Raw genomic sequence first — 21,910 nt, forward strand, 5'->3', positions numbered from 1 at the left:
AGCGGTCCCTCTGTATTTAGAAAATGTGACTAACAGAAACATGAGTGTGATGTCCCGTTTTTTTCAGTGTGTGCGTGCGCGTGTCCAGGGATGTTTGAAAACAAAGGTCCAATAAAATGAGCAAACGTTGTGATAAATCGTGGTGTTTTCATATTTTAGCCTGAGACGTGGGAGATGAAACTTGTGGATCCAAACCTAGAACAGAAATCTTAAATCCCGATTCTAACCTCAGATGTGCAGCTTTGAGTTTCTCAGTGATTGATCTAATAATTGGTTTAAGAATAAAGACCTGGAGCTGTTCATGAATCGCGTCATAGATCAAACCATAGTAAAAGGACGGTTTCAGGTTCATGAGCGGATGTTTGTTAAAATCCGGTGATTTTCGCGGAGTTTAACCCACAAAAACACGTGAGTGATCTCGAAATAACTGGGGAGGAGGGTGAGGAGGCGCTGACCTCCCACAGAGCACCACTTTCACAATCCGGACTTCAACAGCAAAACTACAGGAGTCTGTAAAAGCAGAGAAGTGAAGGCTCCGGGTCCGTCCAGAGGAGGACGGACTGGAAATCGGATCTCGGTGGCTTCTGTGTTTTTAATTCTCTTCTGGACTTAACTCAAACCAGATGGTCCGCCTGCAAGACTCCACCGCCGGCTTGGTTGTTTTAACTTCTCTCTGACGAAACGTCGAGCCCTTTCCTCACATTTTGACCCTGAAGCCCCAACGGGCGGTGGAGAAGTGGAATGGGTTCTGTATGTTTGTGATTCCGGTTTTGTTTGGGTAGTTTTCTGCGCAGACGAGGACGCAGAACTCGGTGAGTTGCGCACTTTGGATTTAGACAAACCGGGGGATGATCGGGTTCGCATCCGAAGCGTCCTGGGACCATCTGTGAACCCGCTCGATGGCCCCGAGGAGACGAGATGCTGCTCGGACCCTCTGAGAACTTTTGCCCATTCTCCTGTTTGGGTCCCTCCGAGGCGCAAAAGGCGCCCGGCTCTAAACTTGGGGATTTGACAATTTCCTTCGTTACAGACGAGACTTCTTTAGACCTAAAACCTGAGTTCGGTCGTACGAGATTCTGTTGAGACTCATTAATTGATCCATTAGAGAAGTCTTTGATCAGCCCCTGTTGATTTGGGTGAGGGGAGTGCGGTTCCGGTGAATCGGCTGCAGAGTACTGCTATGAAGGTGATGAAGGTGATGAAGGTGACGGTAGAAAGCGCGACCCCGGGGACGTAAAGTGACGCCCAGTCCTCATGCGGTGTCTCCTGGCGGCGGCCGGCGGGCTCCTGGTGAGGGACGCCGGGATGCTGCTCCGTCGCCGGTCCTGCTCGGGCCCGCTGCTGCTGCTCGGGTTGGCGGTGTGTCTCTTCTACCAGACCCTAACGGTGGCCCGGAACCGGCTCCGGTCCGGACCACAACAACCTGTCGCCGCTGACGTTCGCAGCAGAAAGTCTTCAGATGAGCTCCTGATGGAAGAGACCGGAAGGTTTATTTCCACTCTGGAGTCACAGGTGAGTTTACCTGTTGTTCAGGAGTGTGCGTGTGTGTGTGTGTTTTGAGTTGCATGACCCGAAGATGTGACCATGAGAAAAGCTCAGGAAAAACTTTGTCTTTAGCAAATGTTCTCAACACTCAGTCACCAAGACTTTTAAAATGTGTTTCGGTTGTTTAATTATCCACTTTCTGCGCAACGTTTTTCTGGCAGTAGACAATGAAATGAAAGTATGAATAGAAGTAATACATTTCCAAACCTGATCTAGAATTTGTGCATGTTTATTGATAGAGGACAGTAAATCACAGAACTTGGTGTTTTTATCTATTAAGCCTTTGGATCCAGTTTTTTTTTTTTTCACATTTGTAAATTTTGTAAATTTAAAGTGCCACAGACATCAAACTGTAAAAAAATAATTTTTCTATAACAATATATGAGCATTTTATCATTTCACCAGTAAATAATTTTATTCCATTGCTTAGACATGAACCTTTGCTCAAAGGGAAAAGTCAGTAATGTATGTGCTGAATTCCATGTAACCCGTTGCAGCAAAATGACGACGTGCTCCACAGACTGTCCAGCGTTTGTGCATATTTTAGAGTGGAGGTCTGTAAGCAGCGTCATGCCTGCTGGGTCCAGGCTCCTTCTGGCTCATTGTTGCAGTATTTTTAGATTGAGGGATGAGTGGCCTGTGCTCCAGGGTTTTATTTTCATGCAGGGTGACTGGCAGCCGTGCAGACCAGTCAGATTCAGACGTTCACACTAACCTGTCGCTATGTGTGCTGGGTATTTTAAGTGTGTCCTGGTATAAATACTTGTGCTGTTAATCAGCTGGGGATCTGACAGATTGCAGTGTGAAGACACACTCGTGTCAGGATGTGTGAGGCTGTTGGTTAAACTGAGGTCAGCGGTTTGTGTTTGGTTTGTTTTATTGCTGCGCTGCGTCTGTCAGCTGCTTCTCTTTAAACGAGCAGCTGATGTTTTAGGAAATTTCGGGTTTATGGCCTATAAGATACAGACTGAATGTGAAGTTCCTGGGAAATGAACATGGAGCAGGTTTGTCTATACAACCTGAGGCCAAGACAGTTTAAATCCATTAAACCCTCATTTTTCTTGTTGGATGCAGTTAAAGTTTTTACTTTGTCCACAGTTTTTTTGTCACGCAGGATTATGGTGAGAACTCCTCAGTGTCTGCTGATGGTTCAGTCCAAACTCGTTCATAGGTGAGAACACAGACAAAACGCCCTGCAATCTGGTTCCTTTACGTCCATGAAAAGACCAGATCTGAGTCACTTAAGCTGTGAAGTGAATGAGCCCCAGGCCGAGAACTTGACACGTCAGAGTCAAATAAGGTTTTAAAGAACCCTCTGTGGGCTTCTGAGAGAGACCTGAAGAAATTGTTTGTTTTAGTGATGTCCAGTCTTGACTTGGCCTCCTGGGGCTGTGGACCCGTTGTCTCTGTCACCTGTTGGTGTTTCACAGCCTCCTCTCGGTGTTGTATTGTTGTTTCTCAGCTGCCCGCTGTCAGCTGTTCAGTTCTCTGGTTTCTTATTCAGGCTGAGGAAACCTGCACACAGTGTTTACTGCCAGGAGCCCGGGAGGCTCTATTTTTGTTCTCCTGTGCAGTCTTTAGGATGGGACGGAGCCGGAGAGGAACATAAACCGACATAAAAACTGTTCAGACACAATTTACTGACCGTCTGCACTCACTTCCTTCTGCAGGCCGTTTTCTATTTGCTCCATGTATGTGTGAAATCCAGAACACTGGATTCTTAATTTCTCTGGATTGTCCTGCAGGTTTTAGAATTTCCATTTTTCCACAAACACTTTGTGACTGTGTGGATCAGTTTTAGTGTAGATCTGTGTTTTTAACTCTGCTGTTTAATTTAAAAGGTCGATGTTACTAGAAAGGCATTGTTCAGATTGATATCTGGCTGTGCTCCTTCATCAGCTTCTGAGAGTCAGGTCATGTGACGAGCGTGTTTCAGGTCATGTGACGAGCATGTTATGTGTTGGTTCATCAGTCTGTGGTATGAGAGCTCGTTAGTCTGTCTGTTTGTGGGCATGTTGAAAGTCCAGGCCACGAAGTCACATTTGCAGCAGAGTCTCTGGACCCTGATAGTTTCACGTACGCCTGACCTTTGCTGCAGCACCTCCATCAAGACACAGACTGTGTTTCTTCCCTTTCTGCTAACCTACTAATAACCAGTTGATAACTTACTAATAGCCTACTGCTAACCTGCTAATAACCTACTAATAGCCTACTGCTAACCTGCTAATAACCTACTTCTAATCTGCTAATAACCTACTTCTAATCTGCTAATAACCTACTGTTTATCTGCTAATAACCTACTGCTAATCTGCTAATAACCTACTTCTAATCTGCTAATAACCTACTGCTAATCTGCTAATAACCTACTGTTTATCTGCTAATAACCTACTGCTAATCTGCTAATAACCTACTGCTAATCTGCTAATAACCTACTGCTAATCTGCTAATAACCTACTGTTTATCTGCTAATAACCTACTGCTAATCTGCTAATAACCTACTTCTAATCTGCTAATAACCTACTGCTAATCTGCTAATAACCTACTGCTAATCTGCTAATAACCTACTGTTTATCTGCTAATAACCTACTGCTAATCTGCTAATAACCTACTTCTAATCTGCTAATAACCTACTAATATCCTACTGCTAACCTGTTGATAAGCTACTGCTAACCTGCTAATAACCTACTAATAACCCACTGCTAATCTGCTAATAACCTACTAATAACCTACTGCTAATCTGCTAATAACCTACTTCTAATCTGCTAATAACCTACTGCTAACCTGTTGATAACCTACTGCTAACCTGCTAATAACCTACTAATAACCCACTGCTAATCTGCTAATAACCTACTAATAACCCACCGCTAACCTACTAATCACCAGCTGAAAACCTACAAATAACCGTCTGGTAACCTAATAACATACTGCTAACCTGCTAATAACCAGTTAACCTACTTAGAACCCACTGCTAGCCGGTTAATAATCAGTTGATAACCTACTAATTACCAGCTGGTAACCTGGATCTTTAAGCCTTTTAAAGCAGCCACAAAAGCCGTGACGCTGTGAAGGCTGTTACAGAGCAGTGAGAATTTATCCCGAGTATAAATGATCAATATTGATCGTGTTTCTGTGTCGATGCTGGACTTTAGGATCCGGCCCTCGTTCTGCCTGTGGGCTGTTGTTATTTCTGTTGAAATACTGAAAACTGCTGCGCGGTAGAGAGGAAACTGGGTTTCTTTGGGAGGAAACCAACCGTTTAATGGAAACAGCACAAACCTGTTGAAAGTGATTTACTCTCTGGGAAGTTCGTCCTCGTCCACAGTTTGTCTCTGTCTGTGCAGAACAAGGGAACCGGACTGAAGTCAGCCCGACGGAGTCTGTGCCAACAGGTCTGAGCTGAATACTGACACGCACTGACTGAAGCTGCAGCTGCCAGCTTTCCTGGTACTGCAGGAAACAGAACTTCTTATTCTGGGGTTTTACACACTCACCCAACACCTGAATTTATTTTATACGTCTTTTACATGGTCCAGGACCCGTGGGTTTATTCTGAATGGAAACATTGCTGATGGGAGTGTTGTAAACCAGGCCGGACAGAGGGGAAGGGACAGAGACAGGATGGCTGCTGGTCCAATAGTTCAGTCAGTGTGTTTGCAGTTTTTGTCTGGTGCCAGTTAAACCACATGATTATTGTGCTGAAGATTCTCCATCCGACCATTTATTTGGTTTTCCCTGTCTCTGTTCAGCTCCAGGTGTGGTCTCAGAAACCTCCCCAACGCCAGCGGGCTGTGGTTCTGACAGGTGGACACCTGGTCTCAGACACTGAGGTCCAGCTGTACCAGCAGGTTCTGCAGCAGATGGACTACGAGGTCCAGATGTCCAGATATGCTGAGACCAGCAGCTTCGTCAGAACAAACCAGGGTAAGGGGGCACAGTTAGAAACACGCAACACATGCATGTGTGTGCAACACGCTGCGTATTGGCAACGGCCTCACAGTGCTGACATATCGAAACACAATGCAGGATAAATAAATAAACACAAAAACAACAAATCTAAGTGATTTAAATTTTGCTCTTTACCTTCAAAATGCTTAAACAAAATAATAGAAATAATAAACATGTTTGAACAGACAACGAGCGTGCACGTGCACAGGCATGAACGTACGTGAGCAGAGCGTGTGTCCGCACACGGGTCTGACTGGGTGTTTACAGACGGTGGGTGTAGCCGGGTGGAGACTTCCTGAGAGCAGCTGGACCACCACATGGAAAAACTGAGCGTGTGCAGCAACACATGGACAGAAGTATGTGGACGCCTGATCTAGCTGATTGTCACAAAAGCAGATCAGCAGCTGCTGAATAAAAGGACAGACAAGCAGAAGTCTGTTCTTTAGCCTGGCACCGAGCACTGAGTCTGATCAATAAAACTGCATGGAGTGACAGGCACCAAAGTGTTAAATAAGTTCAATAAAAGATCCTGAAACCCCCTGAAGGCAGCACGACATGAAGTCAAACTGCAGATGTGGAATATAAGGTCGGGTTTAATGTGGACTCTGTGTTTTTACAGAAACTTCCCTCACTGCTTCTTTTCTGCCTGAAACCTGAAAAAACAAAAGCTCAGCACAAACTAACTCCACAATTACTTCCACATGTTTCCGCTGTTTCTGCTGGGTTTTTTTTTGGACGAGCGCTTCCTGTTTTCCTCCTCCCCCTTTCTGGGTTGTTCTCTCCCTCTGCTGGTGAAACCAGAACGGTCCATTAAGCTCACTTCTCTCCTGACTTGGCCGTAACCACGGTTCTGCTTGGGTATTTAGTTTATTTAGTCAGGTGTGCCCTCTGTTTGACGTGTGCTCATGATGCACTTGTTTTACTGCGTGTTTCTGTTTGCACCACCACTTTGCTCACTTGGTGACTCTTGTTGTTCTTTTCTCTCTCCTGTAGTTTGTACCTCCTCCTCCTCTCCTCCCCCCTCCTCTCCTCCGATGTGACTTCCTGTCTGTCTCCGTGGTTACAGGTGTGGGTGGGTGGAGCCTGTTGCTCTGTCTCCGTGGTGCAGAGCAAAGCTGTCTGAGGAGAATCTCCTTCTCTCACCTGCAGCATCATCAGATGGTGAGACTCACCTGTACACAGCTCTTCCAGCCAATCACGGCCTGACTGGGGTCTCTGTGGGCTCACCTGCCTGTCTCCGTGTCCCCAGGTGAATCTGATACCTGAACTGATGGAGGCGTTCTCCGATGCAGGTGGAGGTCTTTGTCACTTCCACACACAACAGCCAGGTGAGTGTGAGGAGTCATTGTTAAAGGAGCATTTACAGAAAAACTCAGGTGTGTTATATACCTGTGTTTTGATGATCAGGGTCAGATTTACCCATGAAGCCATACTCCTGCGGATCGACCAATCAGAAGCCTCAGATTCCTCAGGGCGGGTGAGTATCGATCTGATCACCTGTCAAGATAATTAAACACACACAGTCAATGTCACCCTCCTCTGTCTGACAGTCAGTCACCTGTCGGAGTCCCGTCTCCTGGTCTGGTTGCCATGGTGAATGTTTACGTCCTGGTGACCTCAGTCAGACCGCTGACAGCATTCCTGCATGACATCACTGTGGTGACAGCCAGTCAGGAGCTGAGGGGACGACCCACGAAGGTAAAACTCCCGTTGGTCATTGTGATCTACTTTATGTCGGCACAGCCACCTTTTTAGCAAAACATGGAAATAGAAATAAAAGAACTGAAGACCCAACTGTACCCCAGACAGGTATGTAGACAGGTAAGTAGTTAGGTAGACAGACTGTTAACCCTTCACCTCATTCAGCTCAGGAACTTCCTGCTGCAGCGGCTCGGACCGACACGCTCCCATCAGGCTTTGGGGCAGGTGAAGCGGGTGATATGTGAGGTGCTGCAGGCAGCGACATCAACCAATGAGAGGAAACAACCTGTCAACAGGTAAAAGCATAAAACCTCACCGAGTGCTGACTAAAAACAGATACTTTATTAACCTTCAGTGAAACAGATCAAATCTTTTTTCTTCTTCCCACAAGAAACGAGTTTATTTCAGAAAGTGTCTAGAACTGACCCAGTAACCAAACTTCATTCTGTTTTTGTAGGATTTTAAAACTCGCATTGCTCTCGTGATGTATTTACACCAAAAGTGATAAAATACAGCTGGAAACTGAAAAAGCTTTGTGCTGCAGGTGTGTGTCGTGTTACCAGCTGCTCACCTTCACTCTGCTGTTCAGCGGCTCCATCACACCTGCTGTGGTCCAGGTAAGAGGTGGACCGCTTTCCTACAAGAGATTAAGATTATTGCTATGAATCATGGGAAGTTGTTTTTGCTGCTGCTGGTACCAGAGTTTATGAAGCTTGATGTTTGTGCTGGGAAAAGCTTCAGACAGACAAACAGCAGCGACACCTGGTGGTTTTTAAAACGTCCAGCAGCTGCTAAAGACTGACAGCAACATGTGACAGTAAAATAATGAAAAGTCAGTTCAGACCCAGTGTCGTTACCTGTCCGAACAGGTAATGTTTTCTTCAGTCACATGATGCATGTCTAATGTTGGTCATGTGATTTAAATGCTTTAAACCCTGTTGAAGCCTGGTGCAGCCTGGTCCTTCCTCCAATCTTTTCCCTCTGTCCTTGTGTCCTTTCCTTCCTCCCTATCTTTGTGTTCAGGTGAGAGTTGTGTTCAGTTCTTCAGGTGAGCATCCAGCAGAGGTCAGTGTGTCCTCATCTAGTCCCATGTCTGTCTGTGTCTTCAGGTCCACACGGATTTCATCTTTTCTGCTCCGACTGACGACACATTTGATGAACAGATCACCAGAGACCTGATCATGGGGGAGACGCTTCACGTCATGCTGACATCACACACACACCTGTCCTCAGAGACCGAGGGGAGACAGGTGAGTCCACAGCAATACACCAGACAAGTATCTAGTGCTGTATAATCCTGTAATTTGATTTGTTTGTAATCCAATTTTCAAATCAGCAAAGGTCCAGGTTCATTCACTTCTACAGGAAGTATTTACCTTAGTATAAGTACTAACGTGTAAAAATACAGCAGTAAAACTATGTAAATGTAGACAGGAAGTATCAAATGTAAAAAAGAAAATCTTATATCATTAGATTTTTATTATTGATGTTAATATAAAAATATTTTAATGTTGTACAGGCAGCTCTGTCCAGGTCACAGTTATAAAAAAAATCCACAGAAAAAATAAAACTGAAACAGATTAACAACAACAAGAAATAAACAATATGAGGTTAAAAAATTGTACTTCAATATTTGGAGCAAATTTTTATCTATTAAATATGAAACTGGAAATGATTATTGATCAGTTGTAAAATTCCCAAAATTCAAAGTATTTCTAAATCCATGAAGTCAGTGTGTTTGTGTTGTTCTGTGGCGCATGTTGACAGTACGGTGGCTGCAGAGGGACACGCGCTGGCTGTTTGACAGAAGACGAGTTTCTTCTTCTCCTTCGGTTCCAGCAACAGATGAAGACGCCATCAGCGTTTCAACTGGTAGACAGACACATTACTGCTGAGATGTAGTGTAGTAATGGCACACTACAGACACTGGTAGTTTCAGGCCCGGGTACTTCTGTATTTGTTCAACAGTTGTTCAGAAGCCACCCTGTTGATCTGGTCCCTGTTGATCTGGTCCCTGTTGATTGATCTGGGCCCTATTGCTGCCCACAAACTGCAGCTGTGCTTTTACACATTCAGATAAATTTTTCTGTCTATATCAGAGACCCAGTCCTGATGTTCAGCTGATGTGATGCTGTTTGTTCTCCCACATCCTCTGCAGTTGTGTCCCAGCACCTCCTCCTCGTCCTCCTCCTCCTCCTCGGGTCCTGTGAGCGTCTCTGAGCTCCTGATCTGGATTGGTCGTTTCTATGAGCTGCAGACAAACAGCAGCGCCAGGTGAGGAGTGAAAGATGAGTCTGATCAGTGAGCACTCAGCGTCACAGCCTCTGTTCTTGTTCAGAAACAACTTTTTCCTGTTCTTTGCAGAACTGATGAGATGGAGTCTTCTCTGCGGGATGAAGCTGCAGGTGAAGGTGAGACGCCGATTTCATTTATGTGGTAAAATCAGTAGATTACGAGTATCTATAACATCTGGAGCCACATGTGATCAGCTGACCTGTGTCTGATGCTGTGGTTCCCAGATGCAGGTCTGTTCTCAGTGGCTTTTATTTTGAAGTACGGTTTCCTGCTGTGTGCACCAGAAACAGTCAGACACATCAACATAATAAACATGTCAGCTGTTTGCATTTCACTAGAGAAGCTGTTTCTTTATCAGACCTGTATATTTGCTTCCTTTGTGTGTTTCAGGTCCCTGTGTGGACCCCCACCTCAGACAGATCTACACCAACCCCCCTCTTCCGCTGACTCCCCCATTCCAGCCTTGGGTGAAGGAGTATCGTGCTGAGGTGACCTTCGACACAGTGACAGTTCGAATTCGTCCGGAGCCCATCAGTCCAGCTTGCAGGGTCCACCTGGATGAACACCGAGGACCCAGGTGAGGCTGAGACCCTGACCTCTGACCTCTAAACTCTGCTCTGCACCCTGATAACTACATTTTTTTTTCCCTCCAGGATGGCGAACTATCCGATCGGCCTCGGCAACAGCAGGATCAGCATCCTGGTCACAGACGCCGCCGAGCTGGAACCTGTCGTCATGACAATCTACACAATCCACGTGTACCGCGAGAGCCGCCCCAGTCTGCCCATGTTCGGAGATCATGTGACCTGCGGCTTTGTGCAGGTAGGACAGCTGCTTTCCTATTGGCTGCAGGGAAGAAATGATGTTATATATTTGAAATAACGCATCAGAATCAGGAGAAACAAACAGGCTGTAATCACCTCCTCACTTTGTGCTGGGCAGAGAATTTATTTTCCTTCCTGTGGAAAAATGTGGGGTTTTTTTTGTTTTTGAAGGAAAATGTTACAGCAAAGAGCTGATCGATAATCAATAAATAAAAAGTGGTGCAGACGAGCAAACACCCATATCAATGACTTTAATGTCTGATAAGTGGCAGCAGACTGAGAGGATGGTTTGTATCTGGCTGTTTCCTCGTTCCCATTAAATTCTCCTTTTTCAATCAGAGTCTGTGGTTCCATCAGCAGAACCCGGCACAACAGAACTCTCAGTACAGTCACATGAAATTCCCCAAGACAGGAAACTGTGAAACCAACATGTGCAACGTCCAGAGACCAACCCTGAGAAGGTGTTTGGCATGTTCTGGTCAGGATTAATACTGACAGTGTCGTTTTTGAGTGAACAGCTTGAGGTTTTAATCACAACATGTCTGAATGAACTGCAGGTTTAATGCTCTGCTCTTGTTGATTTCACATTTTTACATGTGTATTTGTGTTTATGCAGCGCCCTTGGTTCAGAAAGCTGTCAGCAGAGACAAATCTCATCAAATCTGATTATTTCTTGTGAATTCAATTTGTTGTCATACTTGTTCCTGGGCCTTCGACCATAGAAAATGGCTTCACCAGCAGAGCGTTTGCTCGGCTGTGACAGAGTGAAAATGGTCGTAGAGGGAAGGTGGATGAAACCTCGGTTGTGGGTTTGTGGTCGCCGAGATGAGACGAGTTCATGTTGTTATAGAAACACACTTCTCTGAGTCTGCTCCCTCACCTGTCCTGCCTGATCCACCTGCACCGAGACATATGAAGAGGGTAGGTGTTCTTCGGCTGCTGAGGGATCAGCGAGGCCCCTGCCAGGGCCCCTGGGGAACAGAGAGCCCATTGATACAGAGTGGGGTCTGTTCTTTCGTGAAGCCCGCGGCCAAGGACAGGTACGCAGACCAGGTGGCCCAACAGCAGCAGCAGCTAAAGTGACTTTTCTCATGTATTTAATCAGCAGGATGAAATATTTACTGATGGTTTTTTTCTAAACTCATCAATAACGTTTCGACAATGAAGTGACAGTGGCATCTGGCTGGAAATGAGAAGTTGTCAGATCACAGTAACACAAAGAGATGACTACAGGCTTCCAGTGTAGTACCCAGTATTAGCCAGTACAACACAGTACTACCCAGTACTGCTCCTTAGGCCCCAGTCACTGTAAATAATGTGGTCATGTAACAAACTATAATCGAATCACATTATTCACTGTGAGTAATGGGTGGGATCGTTCTGCATCAATAATTCAAATACAAACGAGTTTCTGCTGATGTTACTTTTAGGTACTTGCAGGACTGTACTGAAGTATTAGTGTTGTACTGCTTCATTTATTTCATATTACAGCAGGAACAGCCTGTGGTGGTGTATCGGGTTATGTAGTATTAAGTGACGTGGCAGCGGCGGCTCTCAGACTCGGCCTGTTGCAGGATGAAAGGCGTCGGCGTTGTCGTCTGTTGTTGGTGTTTTTCACTCGGTGTGGGTGCGTTTTCATGGCTGATCTCAGACCAGCGTCCTGCCTACCCGAGCGTTTACACTGAGCTCAGGTACGAACAAGAAAATCCCTGTTAAGTTTTCTTGTTGCACTTTGTCGTGAGCTGTGACGCCGCGGTGCAGAATGTGACGCCGCCCTGATGAAACCTGCAGCAGCAGCAGCAGAAGAAGAAGAGTGTGTGTGTGACGGCGGTGGCCTCTGTGAAGTCGGGGCCAGACGTGGCGGCTCCCACGGGGCCTCTGAGCTGAGCTGGTCCAGTTTGTTTGACCTCTGACCAGAAAAAGAGATCTGTGACACAAAAGAGAAGAAGAAGGCTTTGATTTAAGACAGAAGAGAAGAAGAAAGAGGTTGTTAATAATGAGAACAGGAAGTGGAGACCTGGGTGTTGGTATTCAGGTCACCTGATTGTTTTTGTGTAGAAATAGATCAAGCAGAAGAGAAATGAGGGTGTTACACAAAAATAAAAGTGTGGGAAATGTGTATTTTAGATATTTCTGCTGTGAAACCTGCAGAGCTGTTACCAAAGCACTTTAGAGTGGCCTCGAAACTGAAGCACAGACTTGAAAAGACCAGGTGTGTGGGAAGGTTTGGATTTTTGATCCCTCAGATAGTTTGAATGTGTTTTTCCTCTGCACGTCCGAGACTTTTCTGCAGGTTTCTCAGCTCTGAATGCCAAAGAAATCAAATCTGACTCAGTTTAGAAGTGCTTTTATTTATTTATCGTTGTGGAATCTCAAGAGCCGAGATCTTTTCAGACAAACAGGATCAGAGTGAGACCAGAGGACTCAGCACTAGATCTGTGAAATTAGTGTTAAACAGGTTGAGTACGTCTACGAAAACCAGCTCAACGGTCTTTTTTTTCTCTGTGAACCAAACCCCTGTCTCTGTGCCCTGAGCCTCAGGGTCTGAACCAGAACGGTGAAGCCTGGAGGATCTGGTGCTTGTGAACATTGTCCTGATCAGCATCGACACTTTGTGACTCCTTACTTACATTAAACACCTTTCACTTCCAGTCACAGATGTCAGAATAAATAAATATCTCAAATGTTTATGGACTTTGAAGCTCAGGTGTGTCACCTGTCTCTTTTGCTTTTAGGATTGTGGTCTGCTGCTTCAGCCTGCTCAGCCCTGTGGTCTTCAGCCTTTCAGCGTGCCTCAGAGTCCACGTCACACCTGCAGCTCAGGACATGTCCCAGGTCTGAAGCCTGCTCCTGCCACATGTGATGCTACAGTAACAGTGAATCAGAAACACAACTTTAGGGGTCAGGCAGAACTCACCTGAGAGGACGTCACCAAACAGGAACATGCTCATCAGCTTTGTCAGATAATAGACTGACATATACAGCAACAACTACAGGTGCAGCTGGTAGGACAGGTGCAGCTGGTAGGACAGGTGCCGCTGGTAGGACAGGTGCCGCTGGTAGGACAGGTGCCGCTGGTACGACAGGTGCCGCTGGTAGGACAGGTGCCGCTGGTAGGACAGGTGCCGCTGGTAGGACAGGTGCCGCTGGTACGACAGGTGCCGCTGGTAGGACAGGTGCCGCTGGTAGGACAGGTGCCGCTGGTACGACAGGTGCCGCTGGTAGGACAGGTGCCGCTGGTAGGACAGGTGCCGCTGGTACGACAGGTGCCGCTGGTAGGACAGGTGCCGCTGGTAGGACAGGTGCCGCTGGTAGGACAGGTGCCGCTGGTAGGACAGGTGCAGCTGGTAGGACAGTTGCCGCTGGTAGGACAGGTGTATAAACATGTACATATACCTGTATCTGGCTCTCACCTGTCTGTCCCACTTGTCTCTCAGGTCGCTGGGTGGTTCCATGTCTCAGCTGTGCTGACAACAGGACGTGTGATTGGAGGGACATTGCCTGGCAACCGGACGGCTGTTACCACCAAGTCGTAGACCGCCCCTTGCTGCAGGACTGTATGATGGACAGGAAGGTGAGGCCATGTGATCACAGGTGTGGTCATTGTTTCTTTGTCTTTTTCCCTTTGTTACTTCACCTCCTTCCATTCCTTCCTGTCTTTTGTTCATTCACCTTTTTCCTTTTCTTCCGTCCTCCTCAGGTGTTGTTTATCGGCGACTCCACCAATCGTGGGATGATGTACTTCCTGATGGAGCGGGTGAACTCCAGTTTAGAGGACTGGGAGAAAGCTCACGACACACTGGTCTACAGGAACCTAAATGGGGCCCGGACTCTGGTCGGGTACTCGTACTATCCTCAGTTCTGGCTGGAGAAGAATCAGAGGCCGACATTCAGACAGGCACTGCTGCAGCTGCTGCACAGGTGAGAGGAGATGCAACCTCCAAGAGGTTAAAGGTCATGATGTCACAACAGACATTTCTCTTAAACTTAAATAAAAACAGATAAATGAGTTATGAAACTGGACACACGCCTGAGTTTGCGGTGAGTTTTTATTTCTCTCTATATATCCGGTGTTAGAGGTAGCGATAGATCCACAGCCCCACCTGCCAAGGCCTGTGACCGCTGGTCTGGTCTGTGACCTGGTGGTGGCGCTGCAGCAATGTTCAGAGGATTAAACGATTAGAAGAAGGAGGATTTAGTGTTGCATATTTGCAGCGTCTGAAGTGGACATGTATCCACAGCTTGTTGAGCCAGTGAGTGTGAAGGATGGACTGAGGTATCGCCTGTATGTCTGTGGTCTCCATGCTGATGAGTTTCCTACCTTAAGGTCACGACCTCTGGTGAACTCTAATCTAACGGTGTTGGTGGTGGGAGGAGTCCAGTGGCTCAACACTAATCACCTGAGGACAGTCAGAGAGGTGCTGGACAGGTGAGACCCTCTGCTCTTTATGTGAGTCCAGTTTTTTGTGGTTTTAGTTCAGTGATTCCCAGCCTGTGGAACAATCCTTAGTGTTTTACTTCACTGACGTTTGTCCAGCCAGATGCTTTCAAGATGCAAGAGATCGTAAATAATTGTGGTCTGACAGATCTAACTCAGGGCTAAAATCCATCCCTGGGAGCGTGTTGAGATGCTGCTGTCACTTAGCACAGATGCCAGAGTCCAGACTGGGACCCTTGGGGTCACTTTTTCTCTGCTCCTCCTCAGGGAGTCGCTCAGTAACATCCAGGTGGTGGTGAAGTCTCTGGGGATGGGGTTCCATCTTCCTGTAGATGGGATCAGGTCTCTCAGTCTGGTAGGTTCCCGAGTCCTTTTTTCTGCGGCATTAGAACCAGCAGACTAAAACCTGCAGACTGACATCTTCACATGGGTCTGTCACTTATGGCTGATTTTTCAGAGAGAGGTCCAGGATCTGTACAGAGACAACAACATCATCATTGCTACAGCAAAGCATTATGGGTACGAGGTGATCGACACGTTCGGCATCACGATGGGTCGGTACAAAGAGTTCCTGCAGGGACGATGTGCCTGCCACTTCCACGAGGTTGTATCAGGGAATACTGAGTTTATTGATCACTGATCAGTGACTGAATATTGTGACTGATCAAACATAAACTAAAACTTCTTTGCTTTTACAGGTGGAGAAGTTTTGGTTCTCCAAGTCTGCAGACGACACAACATCCGCCAACAACGGAACCGGACCAGGCCTCAGCAGCCAATCAGATGTGGTGGACACAGACCAGGAGGCGGGGTCTAATGCTTTGACCTATCACGTGAGAGGACCAGTGAACCAGGTGTACTCAGAGATTCTGCTGAGCCGCCTGTGTTCCAGACCCTAAACGCTGTGTGTGTGTGTGTGTGTGTGTGTGCGCGCGTGTGCGTGCGTGCGTGCGTGTGTGTGTGCGTGTGTGTGCGTGTGTGTGCGGAGCAGGTGAGACTTGCAGGACTCACCTGTAGGCAGTTTTCTTCACACAGCTGTGATTATTATTTAGTTTGTGATTCCCGACATTAAACAAGGCCTTAAAGTGATATTTAATCAAACACTAATATTGATCAGAAATTGATCTGCTCTCAGACCAGCCTGTGTGTTTATATGTACGTTCTGACGCTCTCAGATAATACTCAGCACCAAAGACTTCATGAGAACTGTCATGTCTTATATTTTAGTCTCTGCCCATATTTCTATATTTTTCTACAGATGTTTATTGTGCATTTATGTCTGAACATGTTTACGTGCTGCAAAGTAAAGTCTATGAATTTTTATATGAAAATTAAAATTCACTCTGCTCTTCAGAATTAGCCAAAACACACGATCATCAACTGTGAACACATGAAATGTTTGTCTCTTTACTCACAACCTTTTTTAAAGATTTGTTGCAAGATGTTTTAAAACAGAGACTTTGTACATTTTAATAAACCCTTTGTCATAAAAGTTATTTACATCTTACACTGACAGTTTACTTTGTCTTTAAACTCAGTGTTGAACTTTAGTCTGGGAAAAGACAAATTATTATTTTAATGTATGCAATTTATTAAAGTGGCATTTTCTCCCTCATTTTGATATTTTATACTGAAGTTCTGTTCAAAACATAATCAAATGGGTCTAAAGAGTTTGACAGGTCTAGTTGACATTTGGATGGAGGTCTCTGTGGGTCTCTGGGTCCCAAAGTGTTGAGTATTGTGCTGACCCTTCAGCCAAGTTTTCTTCTCATGAACGTCTTTGCTCTAATTTGGCTCATTAGTCGCTTCCTCTTTCTTTGATCCCTCCGTCCAATCGGAGAGCAGCTCTGACGTCAGCTGCTGAATATGAATTCAGTGCTGGTCCAATGAGGATCATCCCGGACTCAGACTGGTCCAGTCTGTCCTGCAGCTTCTCCTGCAGAATAAAAACTTGTGTGAAAGCCGGACGAGTTTCTCACATCACATCCCGACTCGGCTCTGCTCCATATGAAGGACAAGCACGCACCGAGACCGGGATTATTGTGCTCCTGCACCGGGTTTTGGTATGAGACAGGGACTCCTGCTGATGGACAGACGGAGATCGCGGCCGTGTGGCTCTGATAGATGAAGAGGTCATGGAGAGACGAAGCTGCGGAGTCCGGAACATGTGCACTCTGACTCTGCTGCTGGTGTCCGTGTGTCCGCTCTGCTGCAGAGCCACCTGGATGTGAGTGCGCGCCTGCTGGAGCGAACAAACCAGACTTAGCGAAACCGTCAATTTAAGACCTTCCTGCATGTCTGCTCACATATGCCCAGCATCGGATTTAATCTAGTTCATTTTCCTGACAATTCACATTCATATTGTAATTCGTCTTATATAGTTTACATAAACAACATCCCGTCTTATTTTTCGGTCTGTTCAATGGCCACACGGGCCCAACAACCTGTTTAGAGAATGAAGTGTGAACATTTATGCAAATAAATGCACAATTTCCATGGAGTCGCGTTTGTGAAGCAGCCAGATGTCGGTAGAGCTGCAGGTTTTACGCATCGACCTGGTGTTCCACTAAAACCAGACAGACAATTTCAGGATGAGTAATTATTGAAACGAACAAGCGCACGAACAGCTGGAAATGTGTGCGACGTCGTTCATGGGTTCAAGTCCAGTTCCGTTGAAAAATGTTCGGTTTGATGCATTTTACACTAAAGGCATATTGTGTCTTTTCAGTTTGCTCGTGCCCGAGGTCAAATTTCATTTGAGAAACTGATCGGTCAGAGACTGAAGTGATTAAACCAAGAACCATCACCGGCTCAGTTCCCGCAGAGAAATCAGAGAAATCTGCAGGTGGTGACTTTATTATTTGTCTGGTATCATCTGCTCAGTAAAGGTTTCACGCAGCAGCAGCCAATCGTAGATACAGATTATGATTTGTGTTTCCTTGTTGCCACAGTCAACCTGTTTGTTGTTATTTGGGTTGGGTGCATTTGTGTTGTTATTGTGTTATTTACTGTCCACGTACGTATTTGTCGGTCAACTGGAAATCACTTAGTTCGATTTAAAATGTCATTGATCATATTTAGCCTATCCATCACGTGCAGACTCGCGGAGTGATCCTAACTAATATTACAGTCTCGTTGTATTGGCCCATATTTGATCAGGGCCTGTTCAGTTTGTTTCCCGCGAGGATTTCCGTCGTGTATTTTATTAAACCACGTGCACAACGGTTCGTTACCTTTATGCCGAATTTTAGACTCGGTTCTGTTGATTTGGAAACGGTGACTTGAGTGGCCCTTATTGCAATGTGCAAACTCTGCGACAGGCACGATTTTTAAAAAATGACTATTTTCCCGGGCACAGTGATAAGAGCCGCTGTTCTCCGCAGGTGGTTGGGTGTGACCTCGGCGGCAGTGCCGGAGAAGCTGGGCTGTCCGAACCTGCCCCTGAGCCCCAGGCAGCGGGAGCTGTGCCGCAAGAAGCCGTTCCTGCTGCCCAGCATCCAGGACGGAGCCCGGCTGGCGGTCGCCGAGTGCCAGAGCCAGTTCAGATACGAGAGGTGGAACTGCTCCACCAGCGAGGAGCCGTCCGTGTTCGGATACGAGCTAACGACAGGTGAGGACGCGGTTTACGGTGCTTCAGCTGCAGGGACTCAGTGGAGATTTCCCCAGAAAGCAACGAGTTAGTCCTCTGAAACAAAATCCCATCATGAGCCCAAACTCATCATTTATGGGTTTGTTGTCGACCTTATAATTAAAGACCCTGTAATTGGTGGGAGACGTGTTTAAATTAAGGCTGATGAGGTTAAAGCGGTTTGCTTTGTGTTGGGCCTCAGTATCTCTGAAAGTATCAGTTTAATGCAAGTAATTCTTCTATTGCCAATGAAAAATCTGATGGTATTTAAGGTGTTTGTGGAATCTGTAAAACCCTTTGACTCACACTGAAAAAATAGGGGATTTTTTTATGATGGGATCTCAGACTAACAACTTTATTTTGGTGGTTGTGTGAATCTTGATTCAGAGGCAAACTAAGCATTAATTTGAAAGGATTGTTGTTAAACATTTAATAGTCATTAGATAAAATATTAGGAAGTCCTCTTATGGAGCTAAGTCAAGTCCTGGGAATCATATGACGCTCAGGATAAAAGCACCAAAATAAAATTAAAAGTTAATTCACTCTTTTTCTGCAAATAAATATGTTGGTATTTTACTTTGAAATATCGTTTTGGATACAGAATTGTTTGGGGTTTTTTTTTTTCATCTGTTGGTGAAAAATCTCAAATTCAATACTGAAGACAAATGGACTGTTGGACTTGGTTCTAAATTGGGACCGTGACTTTGGGACTTAGTATTCCTGACTTGAGACTTGCTCATGTTTGGTTCTTGGACTTTGGACATGTACTGAGGTATTTGCCGCTTTTATTCTGATGTTTGGGTGTTAGAGCTTTGAAGTTCGGACTTTCTGATGTCACGCCGACCCTCTCTCCGTCTCGTCCAATAGGAACCAAAGAAACAGCGTTTATCTACGCAGTGATGGCGGCGGGGCTGGTCCACGCCGTCACGCGCTCCTGCAGTCAGGGCAACATGACGGAGTGTGGCTGCGACGCTCGGCTGCAGGGCGGCAGCCCGTCAGCAGGGGGTTGGCACTGGGGCGGTTGTTCGGACCACATCCAGTATGGGACCTGGTTCAGCCGCAAATTCATCGACAACGGCGTCAAAAACGTGTCGACGACCGGAGGAGGGTACACGCTGGCCACCATGAACCAGCACAACAGTGAGGCGGGACGACAGGTGAGAGACCAAGAAGCAGGTGCGTTGTTTCCACGGGCCAGGTTCTGATACCAGTACCCCTTTAGGACTGGGCCCTGATTACTGTAGGCAAGCCAAGAGGCTCTTTCTGCTGGTCTTTCGGCCTTAGTGGCCTCTGGACTTCTGGCGCCTGTTGTAATGAGCGTGTCCTCTGTCCCCTGCCTTCAGGCCATTGAGCGGACGATGGCGACAGACTGCCGGTGCCACGGTGTCTCTGGCTCCTGTGCGGTGAAGACGTGTTGGAGGACGATGGCGGCATTCGACCGCGTTGGAGTTTACCTGAAGGAGCGGTACGAGCGCAGTGTGCAGGTGTCGGACCGGTCCAGGGGGAAGACGAAAAGGAAGGACCAGCGACGACTCCCCGTGGACAAACACCAGTTCATCTTCCTCAACAAGTCTCCAAACTACTGCCTGGAGGACCGACGGCGCGGCATCACCGGCACCAGAGGGCGCCGCTGTAACCGGACCTCGACCGGGCCGGACGGCTGCAACCTGCTGTGCTGTGGCCGTGGATACAACACGCACGTGGTGAGACACGTCCAACGCTGCGAGTGCAAGTTTGTCTGGTGCTGCTTCGTCCGCTGCAGGCGCTGCGAGAGCATGAACGACATGCACACCTGTAAATAACACACCTGGAATAAATAAAACAACTGGACCTTAAACAGCCCAGTGTTGCGTTCAGGGACTGATGCCCTTGTACATTCAGTGTCGGTCTTGAGCGCAGGTGAACAGGGCACAGGTGGAGGTTCGGTGGTGGATCGGTCAGACTCCACGTCCTGTGACAAACCTGCTTTTTATAAACACTAGAACTGATTTAATGTTTAGTCCAAGACTGGAAATGTTAAGAAGAAGCACAAACGTGTCACGTTCCGTAAAATACAAATAAATACATGATCTTCATTCAGTTCGTGTATTTATGTTTAAAACAGACGTTTCTTTGAAAAGAGATTTTTAATTGAACTTTGGTTCATTTTCATTCAGTCCAAATAAAAACATCGATGATTATTTGTTTGCGGTTCCCTAAGGGGAACTGCACGCTTATGGACTGGACTTTGGTCCAGTTCAGGTACAGACAGTTGAGTTTAAAACTGCTCCTGGATCAGACTCGACGCTCTTTTTGTCTTTGTTTCAGATCTGACATTAAGTTAAGTCAGTTCAGTCTCTGTTGTCTGATTGTCCTGCTGGGCCACGTGACGCCTTCTGTTTTTTGTTAGTTTTCCTGAAATCATCTGCGGACTGTGCTCGTCTTCTGTCGCCACCTGGTGGACTGAAGCAGGAAAACTCGAAGTTTAATGTCCTAACGTGGCGTTTGCACCTGCTCAGGATCTAATAATCCTTCATGCATGTTTATGGCGTTTGTCTCCGAATGAACCTGAACACAAAATGAACTGAGATATTTTTATATATAATAATATATTAAGACTTCACAGGAAGTAAAATAGAGAAAATGAAATCTTGACAATTTTTGAATAAATGTTGAAGCTCATTAATGCAAGAAGCTCCTGACACAATAAAACAATAAATACAACTTTTCTACTGTGATGTGCTGATGCTGCTGTTTGTTCATTCTCACACAACTTTATTTAAAGTCTAGTGAAAGATCCAAATGTGTCAGGCTGATGTTAAATATTTCCACAGAGCTCCAGTCGGTGATGATGCGTCTACCACACTTTTCTGAACTGAGCAGTGAACTTTCAGAGAAGCTGCTGTTTGCAGAGCGAGTCCTGATGCTGAGGGGACAAAGAGGCAGTGAGAGTCCGTCCTGTTGGTCCTGACAGTCAGCAGAAAGTGGCTCTTTACTGCGTTATCAGCAGCTCTCAGGACTTCCTGCAGTCCTGTGCACATGTGGCCACTGGCTAACTGCTGTGCTGTATCTCGGCTTTAATCTGACAACACATGCATTTCGCTGGTGCCTGAGCTTTCTGAGTCTGATTCATGGGCTTCTTCTTGTTTTTAGGAACATGTCAGAAACACTTGTTTTCATTTCACTGAACCGGTGGTTTTGTAGGAAACTGATGGATCCTGACGACCGACACTTTCTCATGTCCCTTCAAACTGCTGCCAAACAGTGTTGGAAAAGTCCTGATTACTTAGAGCCGAGGACGTTCAGTGGTGGAAAGTAATGCAGTACATTTAGTCAAGTACTTCAGTCCAACCCTGAGGTATCTGTACTTTGAGTATTTCCATGTTGTACTGTTGTATGAGCCAAACCTTGGACTTTTTCCTGCTCTACATTTATCTGATAGCTTTAGTTCCTGTTCAGAATAAAAAAATACAGACTGATCATCAAACTTTATTGATCTCTGGTGGGAAATGTAGAAATGTGATCTCAGTTCTGAGTAAATGAATTAACAGCGGT

At 46.2% G+C, this 21,910-nt stretch overlaps 2 protein-coding genes across 4 annotated transcripts; both read left to right on the plus strand.

The window, feature by feature from the left end:
- Positions 1-458: 458 nt before the first annotated feature.
- Positions 459-16,244, plus strand: cped1 (cadherin-like and PC-esterase domain containing 1). 3 transcript variants are annotated; one of them, XM_026326511.1, is made up of 23 exons: positions 1,458-1,512; positions 4,887-4,934; positions 5,079-5,186; positions 5,292-5,466; positions 6,557-6,651; positions 6,740-6,818; positions 6,898-6,967; positions 7,041-7,188; positions 7,357-7,487; positions 7,736-7,808; positions 8,301-8,441; positions 8,959-9,063; positions 9,350-9,465; positions 9,556-9,602; positions 9,877-10,063; positions 10,140-10,308; positions 13,046-13,145; positions 13,748-13,884; positions 14,011-14,231; positions 14,638-14,739; positions 15,016-15,103; positions 15,206-15,352; positions 15,447-16,244. In XM_026326511.1, the coding sequence occupies exons 4-23, from the start codon at positions 5,403-5,405 to the stop codon at positions 15,645-15,647; spliced, it is 2,421 nt and encodes an 806-aa protein (XP_026182296.1). In that variant the 5' UTR covers positions 1,458-1,512; positions 4,887-4,934; positions 5,079-5,186; positions 5,292-5,402; the 3' UTR covers positions 15,648-16,244. The 3 variants fall into 3 exon arrangements, with proteins under 3 accessions (XP_026182294.1, XP_026182296.1, XP_026182295.1); XM_026326510.1 differs by lacking the exon at positions 1,458-1,512 and having other exon boundaries at positions 4,109-4,989; XM_026326509.2 differs by lacking the exons at positions 4,887-4,934; positions 5,079-5,186 and having other exon boundaries at positions 459-1,512.
- A 1,840-nt stretch (positions 16,245-18,084) lies between these two features.
- On the plus strand, positions 18,085-20,547 carry wnt16 (wingless-type MMTV integration site family, member 16). The gene is made up of 3 exons (XM_026327396.1): positions 18,085-18,358; positions 19,244-19,533; positions 19,720-20,547. The coding sequence occupies exons 1-3, from the start codon at positions 18,085-18,087 to the stop codon at positions 20,176-20,178; spliced, it is 1,023 nt and encodes a 340-aa protein (XP_026183181.1). The 3' UTR covers positions 20,179-20,547.
- Positions 20,548-21,910: the final 1,363 nt, after the last annotated feature.

Source organism: Mastacembelus armatus, chromosome 23 (assembly GCF_900324485.2).
Source record: "Mastacembelus armatus chromosome 23, fMasArm1.2, whole genome shotgun sequence".
Taxonomy (NCBI): Eukaryota; Metazoa; Chordata; class Actinopteri; order Synbranchiformes; family Mastacembelidae; genus Mastacembelus; species Mastacembelus armatus.